Consider the following 18,886-nt stretch of genomic DNA (forward strand, 5'->3'; position numbering starts at 1 on the left):
CCCGGTGATGTATTGTGGTAGAAACAAGTTTAAATCATGATCCTCAATGATTAGCATTGTTGCCAATTAAGTTATTACGGGGTTGTCACTGCTTACTGGAAGTTTAGTGTAGTTTTCTTTCAAGAACATGTATTTGATGACGAATTATACAAGATACTTAACTAGGTTACTGTTACCTACATTTTTTCCAACTCAAATAACAAAAATCATTTTTAGCAGAAAATGCAAAAACTATTATCTGTGCTACATTGAAATATATCAACTTTAACAATGAAAATTTAATTTTTCACCGTCTGATCTTTGACCCACTCAGAGACTTGTATATCACATGTGATATACAAGTCTCTGACCCACTGAAGAGCCGCAGCAAAGTCCGAATTGTGTACATATAATGACTGGATAAATAATAACATCCGTATTGCTTATCATGGTATAATGCAGAGTTACCTGTGACACATTTTATACAATATTAATCACATGGATTAATAGGCACAAATTTATCATGCCACCTGTTTCTTGCCACGGGCGATAACTATGTCATTTTCTCTTGCAATCACCGGTAGGCGTCGCACACTCCTGAAAGCAGGAAGTCGCATGCTGTTTGTTTTCATATTGGACAGGTGCAAATCAACAACAGAACATTGTAAATACAGGTGTATGTAACTTTACCTTCCATCTGGTGGACAACATGGCTAACGTTTAAACTCGAGCAGCCTTTTGGATTTATTTATTTAACACATCGGCGACAAGGAACTATTTCAAGTGGATGAAATATTTCTGAAATGATATCATTTCGCTCCGGTCCGGGAATGGCCAGGGGAGTTTTCGCAATCAGCTGTTTTGTTTAAGGAATTCAGCGTCTCAAAATGATGTATTCTTCTTTCTGAATTCCTGGCAGTTGAAGGAATAGGTGTATCAAAACACGTTCAACATGTCTTGGAATCCTACGCACGTTCAATTTACAGGTAAATTACATGTTTACGCGTATATGTGTATTGTTTGCGTGTTGCATGACTAAAATCGTACCTGTTGATGAATGACCTTATCTGTCTTTCACACCTCGATCGTTTGATGTTGACGTGACAGTGTATGATAGTATTTATCGGACATACAGGTACATCATTGTAATTACTTATTACGTACTTAGTGTACTCTTTGACCTACATATCGTGTACAAATTTTTAGTGTCTGCTAACGGTGAGCAGTTGAAGGGGGTGTGTCCGCTAAAGTTGTGTATATATACAGGCTGGGGTTATCACGACGGATAGGTTTAGTGTTACGTTTATAATTAATGTACAATAGGTTCTCTATAGTATACATCTTGTGCTGAACCGTGGTCCTTGATTAATTAATGAAATATGTTAATTAGGGTAATTTTGAAATTGATTAAAAAAATCTAAGCCACAATTACACCATTCATAATTATATATGGACACAATTCAACATAACACATTTAAATTTTTATGTTCAACCAATTATGTGATTCCGACAACGAAGTGTGTTCATGTGTTGAAAATGAAACGGTTTTCTCTTTTTACTAAATTACTCCTCAGGTATATTGACAGACGAGGCTAGTATACGTACCTGTGATTTACTGAGAATGTTCTTCCGTCTGACATGATTTGATTAAAGTTTAAATTAATTTTAATTGTAATTATTCGATGATGTATATTTCATTATATTTTATAAAGTATAAGCTGATTAACTGTCAAAATGATTGTAAATCCTGTACAAAGCGTAATGTATATTTTCAGAAATCTGTGTATATCAGCGACTATACGGAAATTAAATCTTCATTCAATGTTTATTTTACACCTATATATCTATATAAACTCTGGTCTCAATCTTCACCTGCAGTAGCATCACTAAGGCGGCTATTTTAATGACCCCAGTACCATAACTAAAAAACAATATGTCAGTTATAATTAATATATAATTGAAGTATCTTAGTTTTCAGAGATGCTACATTGTGATATTATTAATTAATCATGTGTGATATGAGCTCATAACAAATTTTGAAGATATAATATACACCTTATGTTTGAGTAAATATATATATATATTTAATATTGTACACTAGCTGTCTACATCAGTTTGTGTCTTGTAAAAAACTCTACATTTTTTCCTGAAATGTACGCATACACACCAAAGTTGTGTGTGGTGCTCCATGTAATTTTTATTGGAGATATGTCCCCTTTTCTGATATATTGCTTTAGAAAAAATAATTGATATTCTGTCGACCTATTTTGTAAAACTTTGCAATGGTCATTAGCTAATTTAAATTATAAAAGTGGCAGTTATTTATATACATTAGGCCTGTGATGATTTAATTTCCTGCTGCCATTATTTATATACATGTGGGAGAGGAGGAGATTAAGTTTGGCAGGATATCATATTAACATATACGGATATTATATACATCTATATAAAACATATACTAGCTGTTCATTCGCTGATATAAAAAAAAAAAAAAATTATATATATTATCAATATTTTATTAAGTTCACTTCTGGGTGCGGGTACAAAAACGTGATGTACAGTTTAATTTATAGGTATACTCGTAAGTTATGTACATGTTATGAAACAGTATCAAAGTTTTAATAGGTTAAGTTCATAATGTTATAATTATTAATGTTATACTTAAACTTTAATTGTCTACCAGTAATATGACTGACTGAGGATGCAACAATTTGCTCCCTAGTGGGATCATACTCAAGAGTTGGTGTTGTTTACCGGGTACATTTTATTACATTGTATAATATTGTATAACATTGTATAACTTTTTCTAGGTTTAAAAGACCTGTAATTATAATTATCCCCTTGCGACGAAAGTCGGGGAGGGGATATAGCGTTCCGTTCGTACGTACGTACGTACGTACGTACGTATGTTCACTTTTTGTCAGCGCTCTTGCGACTTCATTTTTGAACGGATTCTGACCAAACTTCATATATGGGTCCAGCATGGGAATACCTCGAACGAGTTCGTGTTTCAGGGTGCCAAGGTCAAGGTCAAGGTCACTGTTACTATTTATAGAAAATCTTTGTCAGCGCTCTTGCGACTTCATTTCTGAACGGATCCTGACCAAACTTCATATATGGGTCCAGCATGGGAATACCTTGAACGAGTTTGTGTTTCAGGGTGCCAAGGTCAAGGTCACCGTTACTATTTATAGAAATTCTTTGTCAGCACTCTTGCAACTTTATTTCTGAACGGATCCTGACCAAACTTCATATATGGGTCCAGCATGGGAATACCTTGAACGAGTTTGTGTTTCAGGGTGCACGTGCCAAGGTCAAAGTCAAGGTCAGCGTTACTATTTATAGAAAATCTTTGTCAGCGCTCTTGCGACTTCATTTTTAAACGGATCCTGACCAAACTTCATATATCGGTCCAGCATGGGAATACCTGGAACGAGTTTGTGTTTCAGGGTGCCAAGGTCAAGGTCAAGGTCACCATTACTATTTATAGAAAATCTTTGTCAGCACTCTTACAACTTCAATTCTGAACGGATCCTGACCAAACTTCATATATGGGTCCAGCATGGGAATACCTCGAATAAGTTCGTGTTTCAGGGTGCCAAGGTCAAGGTCAAGGTCAGCGTTACTATATATAGAAAATCTTTGTCAGCGCTCTTGCGACTTCATTTTTAAACGGATCCTGACCAAACTTCATATATTGGTCCAGCATGGGAATACCTCGAACGAGTTCGTGTTTCAGGGTGCCAAGGTCAAGGTCAAGGTCACCATTACTATTTATAGAAAATCTTTGTCAGCACTCTTACAACTTCATTTCTGAACGGATCCTGACCAAACTTCATATATGGGTCCAGCATGGGAATACCTCGAACGAGTTCGTGTTTCAGGGTGCCAAGGTCAAGGTCAGCGTTACTATTTATAGAAAATCTTTGTCAGCGCTCTTGCGACTTCATTTTTGAACGGATCCTGACCAAACTTCATATATTGGTCCATCATGGGAATACCTCGAACGAGTTCGTGTTTCAGGGTGCCAAGGTCAAGGTCAAGGTCAGCGTTACTATTTATAGAAAATCTTTGTCAGCGCTCTTGCGACTTCATTTTTGAACGGATCCTGACCAAACTTCATATATTGGTCCAGCATGGGAATACCTCGAACGAGTTCGTGTTTCAGGGTGCCAAGGTCAAGGTTAAGGTCATGTCTATTGCAGTTCAGTGCAAATGACAACTGATGTTATTTCAATGTCCTGCAATAACCCCACCCCCCATTTTGCGTCAGAGTTGATGTGTTAGCACGAGAGGGGATTTGTATCGTTTGCGATGCCTTGTTTAGTGATTGTGTTCTGTAATGCTATTTCAATAATGTAATGACATATCATTGTAATTGAGTTTTTTCTAACAATAATTTTTTCTTTTTTTTTTCAGTTTTGCGGGGAAGGAATTTGCTAACCAAAGGCAAGGGAGGTAATTAATTATCACAATACACCTGTGTCTACTGCACCCACACACACTATATATATACACAACATGAAACAAAAATAAAAATTACCTCATCATGTAATTTTGAATTCAGTAAAGAAAGATGTAAGAAATAAAATTAAAGATTAATGATTGTGAAAAAAATAAAGTGAAAGATTAATGATTGTGAAAAAATTAAGTTAAAGATTTATTATTGTCATTTCTCTTCTGAAAAGATTTATTATTGTCATTTCTCTTCTGAAAAGATTTATTATTGTCATTTCTCTTCTGAAAATGTTTAAACTGATTTTGTAGAAATTATCTACCTGTTTTCAATATAGCTCGGTGCAGGAGATATTTACAAAAGAAAATGAAAGTGCACATTTTTGCATTATTATACATGTGTATAAGATGCCAGCTAAACAAAGGATGTAAATTGCATGTAACATACAATTTCTGGATTATATGTTGACAAATTTAAAGTTTTTGTATTATACGTAATTATAAAATGTTTTATGAATTGATGTTGAATAAAATGCTCGATCTGTCATTTTTTTCACGTACAATTCTTATCTGACCCCAATACACAGTAAAAGGGATATACATGTATATAATGGTAGTTGTAAGCAGTGATGAATTTAGTATTATTGTTACAAGTAATTATATGTTTAAAGTTGAATACCTGTATCTCAAATTTCTGTATTTTCTCCATTAAAACATAAAAAATATTCACTGGAGCATTTGGACTCTTATAAAAGCCTTTTTCCATATTTTGAAAAAAAAATTAAAATAAGGAAAAATCAAGATGGAGAGAAAATGTCGAAAATGATGCAAAGAAAATACGAAAATATTAATCAAGTATTTGGACTTCCATATCCATAGAGAAAATACAGATATGGAGAATTGCTTGAATAGGTGGGAAAATGTGGATGAGAAATAATCATTAATGTTTAATATTCTTGTTTTTAGGGATGAAGTTGACAGATGTTTTTGTTTCAATCTTACTGGGCAAGGAAAAGTTTCAAACATCAACCATCAAAAATGCTCTCAATCCAGAATGGTTTGAGCAGTGTGACTTGTAAGTATTTATAAGATATATACATGTATAATACAATTTGATAACAGCTTTATTACTCACCTTTAAGCTTTCCAAACACAGAATCTCCTGATAAAAGTGTATATCTATATGTACCTCTAATTATGTGCCTTATAAAGAAAGATATGCATGCATCAACTTAGAAATTCTTAAAAAAAATAAACCAAAAACTGAGAACTTGCTTAAAATAAAAACTCCTAGAAAGCCGAAAATTTGCTATACATGTTTAAATCATTATATATATGTTATGCAAATCACAGCATGCATTAACAGGAAAAAAAAATTGATATTGAGGTTGCTAAAAAGTAGGTCAAAAACATCATATTGACGTCAGTATTCATGACAAACATGTTGAATAAAAGATTAAAAGGTCATCTCAGGGCTGAACACTATTATACATGTATGTAAGGTGCCAGCTATACAGAGGATATTAATTGCACGTAACATGCAATTTCTGGACTATATGTTGACAATATGTTGACAAATTTAAAGTTTTTGTATTTTACGTAATTATAAATTTTTTATAAATTGATGTGGAATAAAATGCTTAATCATTTATTTTTTTCACATAAAATTCTTGACTATAGGAACGTAGTTGACAGGAGTGCATATCAAGACATTGTTCATCATGATCATGATCACCTACTGGTGAATTCGGGGGAAATATAGGTTTTCTCTCTGGGGCGACTATAGGTTTTCTCTCCGGGGGGACTATAGGTTTTCTATCCGGGGGAACTATATGTTTATATGTTTTCTCTCCGGGGGGGGGGGGGGGGGGGGGGGGGGGGGGGGGGGGGGGGGGGGGGGGGGGGACTATAGGTTTTCTCCTCGGGGGAACTACTGTATATTTTTCTCTCCGGGGGGACTATAGGTTTTCTCTTGGGGGACTATATGTTTTCTCTCCGGGAGGACTATATGTTTTCTCTCCGGGGGGACTATTGGTTTTCTCTCCGGGGGAACTATATGTTTTCTCTCCGGGGGACTATATATATATATAGGTTTTCTATCCGGGGGGAATAAAGTTTTTCCCTCTGACAATTTTTTTTACATAAACCTGAATTTTTTCAGCGTTCATGAGGGGCTTCAATTTGAAGGCTTTTGATCAAACTTCACACAATGATAAAGGACCATAATATCTTAAACAAGTTTGAGTTTCAGGGTTTTTGGGTCAAGGTCACTGTTACTATTTTTAGTGGGGGCCGGTAGGGGACATGAATGGCTTAACATTATATCCGTCGGTTAATATATCGGATTGTTTCAAAAAAGTACTGTACCCTGAAAGAGACAGCTATGTCCAGAAAAAAATTGTTATGTTCTTGAACATTTTTAGACTCTTGAAGGATACCTAGTTATAACCTATCTTTAGCCTGAAAAGCAAATGATGATCTTACAAAACACAAAAGGGTTGTAAATATAATTGATCAACCATTTTCATGAATATTTTTTCCACATTAAAGCAGTGTTAAAACAAACAATAAAATGTATTATTTTTAGAAAAAGAGCATTGTCTAAATATTGCTTTGCTGAATCATGTTTAATTTACATAAAGAGTTATCAGACATACTGAGACTTTGTTTGTTATGGACTTCGATTAATAAGCTCATCCATATTCTTTCTGGAAAGAAAAATGTGGAGATTATGATCAGTACATAATGGGACAGGTGTGCTTATTTGGTTGAGTACGGTATATCATGTTTGTATATAATTACACACTTGGGATAAAAGTGCTTGGCAATATTTGTATACATAAATTTACTGATGTAAATCTTTTATGGCAAGAGACAAAAAAAAAAGAAATTTCAATTTTGAATAATTATAGTCTAGTATGTTGTGTATTAAGGAACATACATTTGTATATATTTGTCATCTGTACAACTGGAAAGTTTATAAAAAAAAAAAAAATCAAAATTCAGGCATAAATAAATGTTACAGAGCTTCAATGTATATGCATTTTAATAAAAACAACAACACTGTATATGTCAAATGGATTATATTTTATTTTCTGAATACTTGTGGTCAATTAAATTTAAATTTCAAGGTCAAATTCTGTCAGTTTCGTAATGATTTGATTGTGGGAATTGACATTTATGTCATATCAATGAAATGTGAAAGTTTACATCAGGATAAAAATGTGCCATTTTGCATAGTGGCTGTACATGTACATGTAAAGACCGTTGATGATAATTTCATTCTGTAATCATGAAGCGGCAACTAAAGCAGCAGTCTATTGAATCATTTTTCGAGAATTCGCCGAAACGATAGAAGGCTTAGCCCGGTCTGTTCACCGACAAAGTCAAAACACAGATCGTCATTTTTACCGACTGAATGAAGAAAAATATTCATGGCTAAAGTAAGACGAAGATGAAGGTAAGTTATTTAGGTGTCAAATGGTTACTAAAATGTATTTTGTATGATATAAGTCTCTTACATGTCATAATAAAATATAAATTGTTTAAATCATTTTAAAAAAAATGTTATTGGCTAGTTTGTATGACTGATTTATAGGCGTATATTTAATGTAAAAAAATTAGATAGATCTAATAGATGTCTAGTTGATATTTGATAAAAATGTATTATTTCCAAATTTCACATTAGTGACTAATATATACTGACTTTGTTTAATCACAAAACCAAAAATTAAAATTAATTCTTTTTCAATATTTTCAGTGATTAGGTGAAAGTATTTATCTAGAGTGAAAGTTTCATGTTTAAACATTTTATTAATTTATTTTTATTAACTTTGAATGTTTCATTTGATTTGTAGGCATGTTTTGTAAGCAGTCTGCTTACAAAACTTAGCAGACTTATGGACAGAGATCAGAAAAAGAAATATCACTATCGCCACATTGTTTGATCCTGATGACAATTAAGTGTGAAGTTGTGCTGTAAGAAAAAGGACAATTTGTGTGTGAAAATGACTGACAATTGTGACATTGGAAATCATATTATATTAGTGCTGTGACATTACATATTGCTATTGTGTTTAGTGTGATATCATAGTGCTTATTATTTTAAGAAATTTGAGCTTTGGAAGTGTATCAGTAACATTTAATTAGTAATCTGAAAGAGAGATAGAGAGAGACCATGAGTTTGAGAAAGTCTGAGTTGGTAAAGAGAATGAAGAACGAGCAATGTATTAATTTAAGGATGTACAAATATGGATGAGTATATGTGTTGTATAGATTATTATATTTTCCATTCAATTTGAAACACATTCATATATACTTACGCAATATTATCTCCACTGGTAGAGTCTATTTTGTATTGTACTTTCTTTTGATATCTTTTTGTGCATTCTTAAAATAACACAGTTAAAAGTATTATCTTAAGTCATAAAGTCTTCTTACCTGACACCATGTAGTATATGCAAATCAAACCTATAGCATATTAGTCAGATTCAGAATATATACAGGTTAACATTTCTTTCATATAGTTTCCATTATTATTATGTGGTAGCATTGGGTTTACGCAAAAACAGTTTAGAGAACATTAAGTTTTAATTAAGAAATGGTGTTTCTTAATTTTGTGAAATTAATAACTGTCAGCTCCATGTTTGTTTATGTATATTTGGGTCAACCTGACAATGCCTCGCTATTTATAAAAATTAAAGCATTAAAATATTTATTAATTATACATGTTTATATGTAATTCCTGTTTCCATTCCAAATAAAGTGATATTTGATATTATAATATAATTTGATTTTTATTTTGTCTAATCCTGTCTTATTAGACATTATATTATTGGATAAGAAATCAACTATTTCTTTATACTATATGGTACCGGTCAGCTTCGGACTAACTTTCAGCATTCCCCTAACGACCATACGTGTGCTGTCTTTTACCAAGAGGTTTAATTTGTTGTTGCCAGTAATTAATGGGGGTTACATCTGTGCCCAACCATGGAAAATTATCAAAAAGGTTCAATGTATATACACATACATGGTTAGTGTCTTAAAATATAAGCTGTATTTTGGCGAGGGTAAAGTGGGAAGACAAAAGTGGTGGCAAGCCTTTTGAGCCACTTTTGTCTTTCTGCCCCGAGCCAAAAAAATGGCTTATATATTAAGACACTTAGCATGTACCGGTATTCTATTTGTCATGCAACAGTCATCAAAAATAAGTATTTTTAAGTGAAACGGTATCAACAATGTTCCAAATATGTTTGCCTTTTAAACGTTGTTTCACTTGGAAGTAGGTCAGTTGAGTTAACGCACATGCTAAGATTCTAAAATACAGCTGTTTTCCGGGATCCTTCACTGCAAGCCGAATACAGCAAAATTGAATGTGTTGGGTATTCCGACAATGTGGATGCCAGTTTCAGGATAAATATACATGTATGTATACTGACAACTATCAGCATTTATAATGTTGTAATTTGCATAAAGTTAAAGTGATGTTGACATGTTTGTTATAATATTCTTGTTGAATCGATCATCTCCTTTGATTTTCGTAGATCCATACAAGGGGGCATGGACCAAGATATTTCTGTGACCGTGATGCATCGTGGGTTGTTATCGGACGATTTTATTGGTTATGCCACCATTCCGCTGTCAGATTATAAAGTGTATGACCGACCCAAGAGCCAGTAAGTAGGTTTGATATCTTTGAAATATGAGGGATGTATCTTGATAACTTATCATGTGCTATGCAATTCCTGGAATTTTGAGGATGGTAAAATTTATGTATTTGTTGGAACTTACAAAAATCTTATCTAATATCACCTTCAAAATTCAAGGGTTCTGGTTGTACTTACCTTTGATCTACAGCCATGAAATATGTCACAGCAAAATCTTAAGTAATATCATCTTCAAAATTCAATAGCAAAAATCTAAAGTAATATCATCCTCAAAATTCAAGGGTTCCACCTGTACTTACCTTTGATCTGCAGCTATGGAATACATGTATGTTATAGCAAAATTGAGGGCTCATCTCTAGCAGATTGATTAGTGCCATATATGCATCTTGACCAATTGCTTGGACCTTGACGATATCATAAAAACTACATCTAGTAATTTAAAGACTGTATCATTCACACAAATTTCATTTTAAAAGTTCAGAATGTAATTTATATATGGTCAATTAATCATAGTTAATGTGAAGTTATTATATACCGCTTAATCTATATATCAGACAGTAACGTATAAATGTTTATCAGTAGATATATAGCTACCTCAAATCGGTTATCAAATTATTATTCATGGTTACTTGGTTATTATTTACTAGCCATCATCATTCTCAACTCTCGTTGGAGCATACAAATTGTGCTGCTGTTCCGCTTGAGTGCGGCATTTCTAGCACTGTCCTGTATTCATTTATAGCTGAGTTGACTGGAATACAACTGAGAAAAATTCTTTGTTCAAGGATAACCTGGTACTAGCAATCCTTCCATCACCAGCCCAGTTTTTCAACCACTATAGGTCAATCACCTTGCATTGACATACAGTCAGTGAGATATCAACACACCATAGTTGTATATCTTACAGCCTGTATTTTTGAAAATCATCCCGTAGTGAAAATATTTTTAGTCCAATAGAAATTACATGTTGTATGTAAATCATAAGATATAAATTATTTGTATTATAGATGGGTTAAGCTGCGCGGAAAGCCTCACAAACCACCAGACAACAAGAATCGAGGAGAATTGGAAGTGAAACTGACATTTCAAGTCAAAAACAGAACACAGGAAGAGGTTGGCGGGTCGCTGAAAAAATTGTCATCCAATTCATTAAAGTCTTTAGCATCAGCAGTTGGTAAGTTTCTACAAGTTTGGAAAAATACTTTGAATTGTGGTCAGTTTAACTTTAGAGTGGATTTCATAAAAATTCCATTAAAGCACGTACACAGTCAAATGTGTCATTCAAAATTAATGGCTGACTAATTAAAATAATGTTTCAGTTGGTTGGAAGATTAATGGCTATTTAAATTATCTCCTTGTAATGAATCATGGGATGGGATATAGCTGTCCATATACATTTGTGCATTTTGATAAAACTTCTTATAATGGTCAAGTAAGAGAATACACAAACAATTTGTGTTTTAGAGTGCCAAGGTCAAGGACAAGGTCACTATCACTATTTAAAGGAATTTTTTTGTCATCCCTCAAACAACTTTGTTTTTAAACAGATTTAGATAAAATACATTGATTTGTGTGAAATTATGAGATTGTCTCTAACGAGCTCGAGTTGGCCTTGAGGCTTATTGCAGTATAATTTCAGCAGATATATTTTTCACATTAGGGGATTTGTTTCACTTGCAACGTCTTGTTATCTTTTTTTAATTCTTTCTCTGTTATTGCCATATTTTACATGTAATTCCAATTAATTCTCTGAATTTTTAAAGCAAAGGCCAAGGTTTTATGATTAAAATATATATCACACCGTTCGTATCTCCTCATGTAGAAACATATGACTGTATGTAATCCGATGTAATGTTTATAACACTATGTGTAAGTCACACTTATATATCATGTTAGGTTTAAAAGTCAGTGACAAATTCAAACGAAGCCGTTCTCTACGGGAATCCCAGAATCCTTTACAACAGGGAGCAGACAAGAGAAGAAACAGCTCTGCATTTACATCTGATGGGGGACGCATCCACGTGAGTAATTAAACGACAGAAAGAAAAAGTGATTTGGGAATCTATAATCACAATAGTAATTGCATAACATTAATTTGAATCTATATTGTTCCAAAAATTTAGTTCCTAGCATAATCTAGAACCTAGGACTGCAAATTTAAGATGAGCACTAAAAGAAATATATGTACATTGAAACCTTATTTTGCTCACCACTGTTCTGGCCAACAAAAGATATTATTATAAGCTGATGGCGCAACTTTCATAATTGTTATGAATTAAAGATTAAAGATATATAGCTATATATTTTATCATACTGTAAATGTATTTGACACACTCAAATTTTATCACAAAACCAAATTAAAAGAGATAATTAGCGGAATGGTGAATTAGCATTCTAGCAATGATTGCCATAGAAACCAATGTAGATTAACTGCGAGTAGCACTGTCATAATTTAGCAGTAATCTTATTTTAGCATGAAAAATGCTAAGATAAGATTACTGCTAAAATAAGATTAACCCTGAAATAAGATTACCACTAAAATAAAAATAAGATTACCACTAAAATAAAAATAAGATTACCACTTAAATAAGATTACCTCTAAAATATGTACATTTAAAGTAAATGTTTTAACACTAATATCCAGTGTATAACCAGTATATTGTTTTGACATATGATGTGTATATTTAACTGTAACCTACATGTTTATGTCATATATCATACAGTACTCGGTCATACATATACTTTGTAGATACCTATATATATTTTCTAACCTTAAAAATGTATAAAAATATGAATGCTGGCTAGAATCCTATATATTTTACCTACATATAGTATATATATCCTAATGTTTGTAATATAATTGTATATTTGTATCTCTGATTATCTTCATACTTGCCAACTTCTTGGAATTTCTAGTAGGGATGGGGTGGAGATCACAAATTTTTAAGCTACAGAAATGAACGTTTTATAAACCTTAAGTCTTAATAAACCAGTACCATAACACTCAATTTTTCATGAAAATATTTCTTTTGAACTATCAGGGTTTCTAAAATTATCAACAAATAATAAGTTTATTGAATAATTTGTATTTAAAATTGTAAAAGAAATTGGGTCTCGATCCTTTCCCCAATAGGCAAAAGTTGGCAAGTACATGTATGTGTCTTGTAGATATACATATATATTCCAAGCATGAAAATCAAATCCTTGACTTATATGTATTTATGCATGAAAAATTATCCATTTCCTTACCTAGTTTGTATATCATTGTATAGTATATTCTTTTTATCTTTATATCATCAATTAATATTCCAGTTGATATATTTTTTTGTTTGTTGCTTCATGTACACATGTGTCTTTATTTTGCAATCACACAAGTTGCTTTTGATTTTGTAAAACCAAATATATAATACACAACAATTAATATCATACAACAATTACATGGATGGTGATTTTATTTCACTGCACAAAAGTTTCACACTGCTGTTTTCTTGCTGTTGGGAACATGCATTCGTTAAATTTTTAATCAGTTCATGAAAATCTCAGGAAGTTACAACATAACTTTATTAAAATGAAACATCCATGACCTTTGAAATATCCATGACCTTGAAATTAAAGTTTGCTGAAAAATTATAAATGTACTTTTAATAAAATCAAATGTCCTTGACCTTGAAATAAAAAAAAATTGAAATGTTTTCTATCAATACATAACACAAAATCAAATAGGATACAAATTCTGAGTCAATGTATACCTACACAGTCCTTTTAGTTATTACATATATATATATTTGAAATATATATATACAAAAAAAAAGAAAAAAAATCATAAAACATTATTACACTGATTGGAACAATCATGGCAATCACAAATTCAATAGCATGTGTACATTGCTTAACCAAGATATACATGAAATAAGAAACCATACATACTTGAGATTTATAACATCTTAGCATGACAAACAAAAATCCTTTTTCAGAAATAGTCCATCCATTATTTTACCTATATATATATATGTATACAGATCTACTAAAATCATGATAAGGCTAACATGTTTGTCCACACTAACTTTTTTTGTTTAATCTTGATTGTGTTGTCCAGGCTAATAACTTCCCATCTTCCGTAACTATTGACGGCTCTACGAACCTCAAGGGGGCAGCACGATCTGCCTCTGTTGACGGCGCTAACTTTCCAGCGGTAGATATTCCCCCACCTCAGTGGGATGATTTGTCTGTGGTCAGTATATACGTCCAGGGTTGTCTTGGTAACTCTTTTAATTGTGGAGGCAGAAATTACCATTGTTGTCATGGTTACTTGTATGATTGTCAAGGTAACTCAGACAAGGAGTAAAGTATATTTTAAATTCATGGTTGACTTTTATTAATAATTAGGATGCAGTTCCATTTTTTTTTTCATTTCAAATTCTGGGTACTGGTATATAATATGCATTGAGAGATTTAATACTAATAAATAAAAAACAAAATGGATAATGATTACATTTTACTTTGATTGGAATGAGAAATAATAAGCTTCTTTACAAGTGAAAATATTATTATTAATGGGTTTTTTTTAAATAAAACATTAAAAAATTATAATATAATGCAAGCATATTGGTATATTTCTTTATATCGATTAAATTTCTAACAACAAGATGAAATTGTCTTCAAACAAAGGCAGTTAATTACTTATCATAATTCATTATGGAGTTAATGTAGTTATATTCTGGTGATTGGCTAATTTAGCTTGTCTTGCTAGCCTAAAATTAGTGGCATTGTTTGATATTTTCATTTAATTAAAACATTTTACTCTTTTCTCTTGGCTAATAGACTAATACTATCTGCTTTTAATTATGGTATGTGTGGCAATTTTGTTTTGTTTGTATCATTTCTCTATGCTAAAAATAGTGCTATGTTGTATTTCAGCATTTTGAATGGAAATTTTGTATACACAGTACATATATTTAGTTTTTGTCTGCACAAAGTCTGATTTGATATATTCTTTGCAATACAGTATTTTGATTTTCAATACATTCAGATTTTATAGTTACTATAATAGTAAAAGTTTATCTTTTAAATGTTTGTAAGTTAAATTGATATTAATATATACTATAAACATTTATTTATATTTGATTTAATAAATTGTTAGAAGTATTTTATTATGAAAAAAAATTATTGTCAAATTCAATATCTTGGCTTCTGATTAAAATCTGCATTAAAAACCCCCCACCAAATCTCTTTAGCTTAAGGCTCAGTGTGAGCTCAGTGTGAGCTTAGTGTGAGCACAGTGCCCTCATCTCTTCAATAATACATCATTACAGACATAACGGTTTATTGGTATTAGGAAATGGTTATTTGACATTCATATGTAGCTGGTATATAAAAAAGTACTATGCATCACAGCACAGGGACTTGTCACAACTTCCCAACCCACAGTATATAATGGATTAGATAATATAAAATATATGTACATGTATGTGTACCTATGGTCTGGGAATTAGTGACAAGTCCCTGTGCATATATGTGCACTTCCTTTAAATTCTTGTACTAAGGGTAACTCCTGCATATACACAAACAGAATAGCTACATATTTATAATGACCAGGATTTTAAAAACCAGCACAATTGTACTTAGATTAGTATCTATAAATTCTGAAGAAGAAATTAACACTTTAAAAGATGGTTTGGTAGGTGAAAGTTGAATCCATTTTCATTGTATAAAAAAGCAGAATTTTCTTGCTTTGTTTTAACTCAATCCTGTTTTGAATGCTTCTCTGCATTTTGTATCTTGTGAATTTCTGTCCTTACGACTGCCAGGTGTTATTTACACCAAGATGGAAAATATTTTGAGTAAATTCGGTTCTGGACATTTTTGTTAATAAAAATACAGCAAGATTTTTCATTGACACATAATTACGACGATTTGTGGGTTAGTGATTCATGCATGTTATGTTTAAAGATTGAAGCAGGTTACCTTTGACTTTTTATTTTTATTGACGAGATATTAATCTATCATGTGACTGACTGCAGGCGGAGAACATCATGCACAGAAGTCGAAGTATGGTCCTTGACCGACAGCGTGAACAGGATCAATCTCCAGGTAGTTGATTTCAAATCATTTGTCTTTGCAAAGGTTGATATTTTCAGAACTCCTTACAACTTACGCGTATGTGGGAGAATACCGTTTTACCCTGATTCTGTCTGCCAATTTGTCCTTCTTTCTTTAATTGTAGGTGCAATATAGAATTTTTGAGGGACCATTTATGGGGTTTGAAATAAAGTGAGAAGGCATTCATTTTGTGCCAATGTATTCTAGTTTTTTGTAGCTCACTCTTCCCTGTTGAAACAAATTTCTGTAGAATTCATTCTGTACAGGAATATAACAATTTATGATACATATTTTGACAGTTGAAGCAGACATTGGAAGCAGTAGGTATAACCGACCGGGAAATCGCCAGTCATTACCACCCTCCTACTGGGGTACACAGACTCTTCCCCACCCCCGGGGAAAACGCTATTCCATGGACAATGAAAATGGTGTTGCCGTGGTGACCAAATCAGTGGATGACCTTGACACTCCAGTATCCTCACAGCCTGGATATTTAGAATCCATGTTCCGCAAAGAGCGTGAGGTCTACAAAACCATGCAAAAAAATGATTCTGATTCGTCAGAAGATGAGAAGGTAAATAGGAGCAGACGTCAAAGTCGTAAGAGTGCTAAAGAATATGTTTCTGATGAACGACATTCATCAGATTCCGATTCAGAAGGAAGTGTAAAAGAAATTGCACTTCCTATTGTGAGGCGGAAGCCAGAATCTAAAGTGAGGTCTGAAAGTAGGCCAAGATCGGACTCCAAAGGAAGTAATTCTAGTCAAGGAAATAAATCGGAAGTTTTAAAGGAGCCTCCACCCTTGAGCAGAAATAACAGCAATGAAGGAAAAGCACTGACTGAAACATCTTTTCCGGAATCAAGTACGGAACCAGTTTATCATAACGGTAATGACGATGATGCTAGTTCAGAATCTACAATCGAGGCGCAAGAAACGACAGAAAATGATTTGGTTAATGGAGAGCAAGAGTCAGCAAAATTGGCCCAAAATCGGCGCAAGATCACCCCAATACAACAGTTTTCATTTGATAATTCTCCGGAAAAACAGGAAGGAGTGAGAAAAAGAGCAAAGAGAGATAGACTTCGCCAGTTATATAAACAAGGTATACCATTTCAAATTAAACTTGGCCCTGCATGTGTTCAGTATAATATTTTATTAACACATGCAGGTTAATGTTGTTCTTGTACTTGTAAAATGCTAGTTGTAATCAAATTGTGTTGAAGACACAACTTGGAACATGTAAGCAAACTGACATTATTTGAATGTATCTTGAGGTGCAACAATAAGCCACATCGAAAGTTGACTTGGAATATCTTTACAATTTACTTTGATAATTTTAATTTTTTTAATTTTTCACATTTCTGCCTTAAAGATGAGTATTTGGAATCATTGTACTCCAAACTTTGTTAAGTGAGTGGTATTTAGTACCATAGTTATCCATAAATAAACCCTTTCCCACAAGTTAAGTCCCTCTTCATTTTTGCGGATTAAACACCAATTTCAAAATATGATTGGTTCACAAATAAGCTCTCCTCAAACTTTCATACTCAACTTTGATACTAGGGGAGAAAGCTTATATTTTAAGAATAAATGCGGTAATCCTCTTGTATATAATTCTATATGTATACATGTATATATGCATTCTTCTGAAACACCCTGGACTCCTCCACCATGATCACCATCATGTGAAAATGGGAGGACTTAAAGTTTGCCATACTCTGTCCACTCAGTTTTCTGCACTTTACTCAGCTATGCTTCAAGGTATATAGTGGTTGGTGAAAGTTGGTATGTAACTTCAGTTATGAGTACATGTATACATATAGTTACAGATCAAGTGCGAGTTTCAGGGTTTTTGGGGTCAGGGTCAAGGTCACCCAGCATTCATTATGTTTCACCATAATACATTTTAAAGTTCTTTAATCAACTGTTTTTTTAGAAAATTTAGAAATAGCTAGGTAGTTTAGTGTCATATAATCATGATAACAGAAAGTCAAATTTGGATTTTACCAGTAAAAAACGAAAGTGTGTTTGAAGGAAATGTTTACTGTTTCTGATTCAATTCAGTATAATTGCTTTTGGTTAAAACCTTCACAAACTTTCAGGAGAGTTTTTGGTTATATAACTTAAACTCAATCATTTTGTTGCAGAGTAACATCTCATCACAAAATCTTGTACAGTATATCAACAAACAGTTTTTTACTTGTTTAATTAGTGCAAATAGACTTTGGTATACATGTATATCACAACTGGTGTCTGATTAGAGCATGACGTTTTACAGTCACCTTCATCAGACAAATGACAATGCATTTTGGTGTTATGTGTGCTTTTGGTCGAATCAACTCCAAATTCTATTCACTTGCACTTACCTGAAGTACATACCCCATGAAAACATTTTTAGGATGAAATACGTAAGATTATTGAAAATGATTTAGATTTCATGTTCTGAAAATGTCTGTCTGAAACTGAAAATTAAGAATAGAATTTATTTCTTATTATATTTATTATCCATTTTACAGGAGGTAGAAGATATACTGTACAAGGATTACCCCACCGTCGTAATGATGACTCGTTAGCTGACCTTCGACCTCAATTATCACGAGAGTTTACCATACTCCCAGATGACCTTATAGCAGTCTATAAGAATATGACAAAGGAGGCAAGTAGATAAAGAAAAAAAAGTTAA

General features: G+C 32.7%; 1 protein-coding gene across 4 annotated transcripts in view; it reads left to right on the forward strand.

The window, feature by feature from the left end:
* The first annotated feature begins 581 nt into the window (after window positions 1-581).
* Window positions 582-18,886, forward strand: part of LOC117335676 (rab11 family-interacting protein 1-like) — a 30,784-nt gene continuing 12,479 nt past the window's right edge. For 3 of the 4 annotated variants that reach the window (XR_004534477.1, XR_004534476.1, XM_033895832.1), the window contains exons 1-10: window positions 582-965; window positions 4,399-4,437; window positions 5,401-5,509; window positions 9,981-10,112; window positions 11,111-11,277; window positions 12,000-12,124; window positions 14,200-14,334; window positions 16,124-16,193; window positions 16,502-17,305; window positions 18,720-18,859. Coding sequence is in view for 2 of the 4 variants with exons in the window: in XM_033895832.1 (XP_033751723.1) it covers window positions 932-965; window positions 4,399-4,437; window positions 5,401-5,509; window positions 9,981-10,112; window positions 11,111-11,277; window positions 12,000-12,124; window positions 14,200-14,334; window positions 16,124-16,193; window positions 16,502-17,305; window positions 18,720-18,859 (1,755 nt within the window). In the remaining 2 variants the exon portion in view is untranslated. The remainder of the gene's footprint in view (window positions 966-4,398; window positions 4,438-5,400; window positions 5,510-9,980; window positions 10,113-11,110; window positions 11,278-11,999; window positions 12,125-14,199; window positions 14,335-16,123; window positions 16,194-16,501; window positions 17,306-18,719; window positions 18,860-18,886) is intronic. The other variant, XM_033895833.1, reaches the window with a different exon arrangement.

This window comes from Pecten maximus, chromosome 10, assembly GCF_902652985.1.
Source record: "Pecten maximus chromosome 10, xPecMax1.1, whole genome shotgun sequence".
In the NCBI taxonomy this organism is placed as follows: Eukaryota; Metazoa; Mollusca; class Bivalvia; order Pectinida; family Pectinidae; genus Pecten; species Pecten maximus.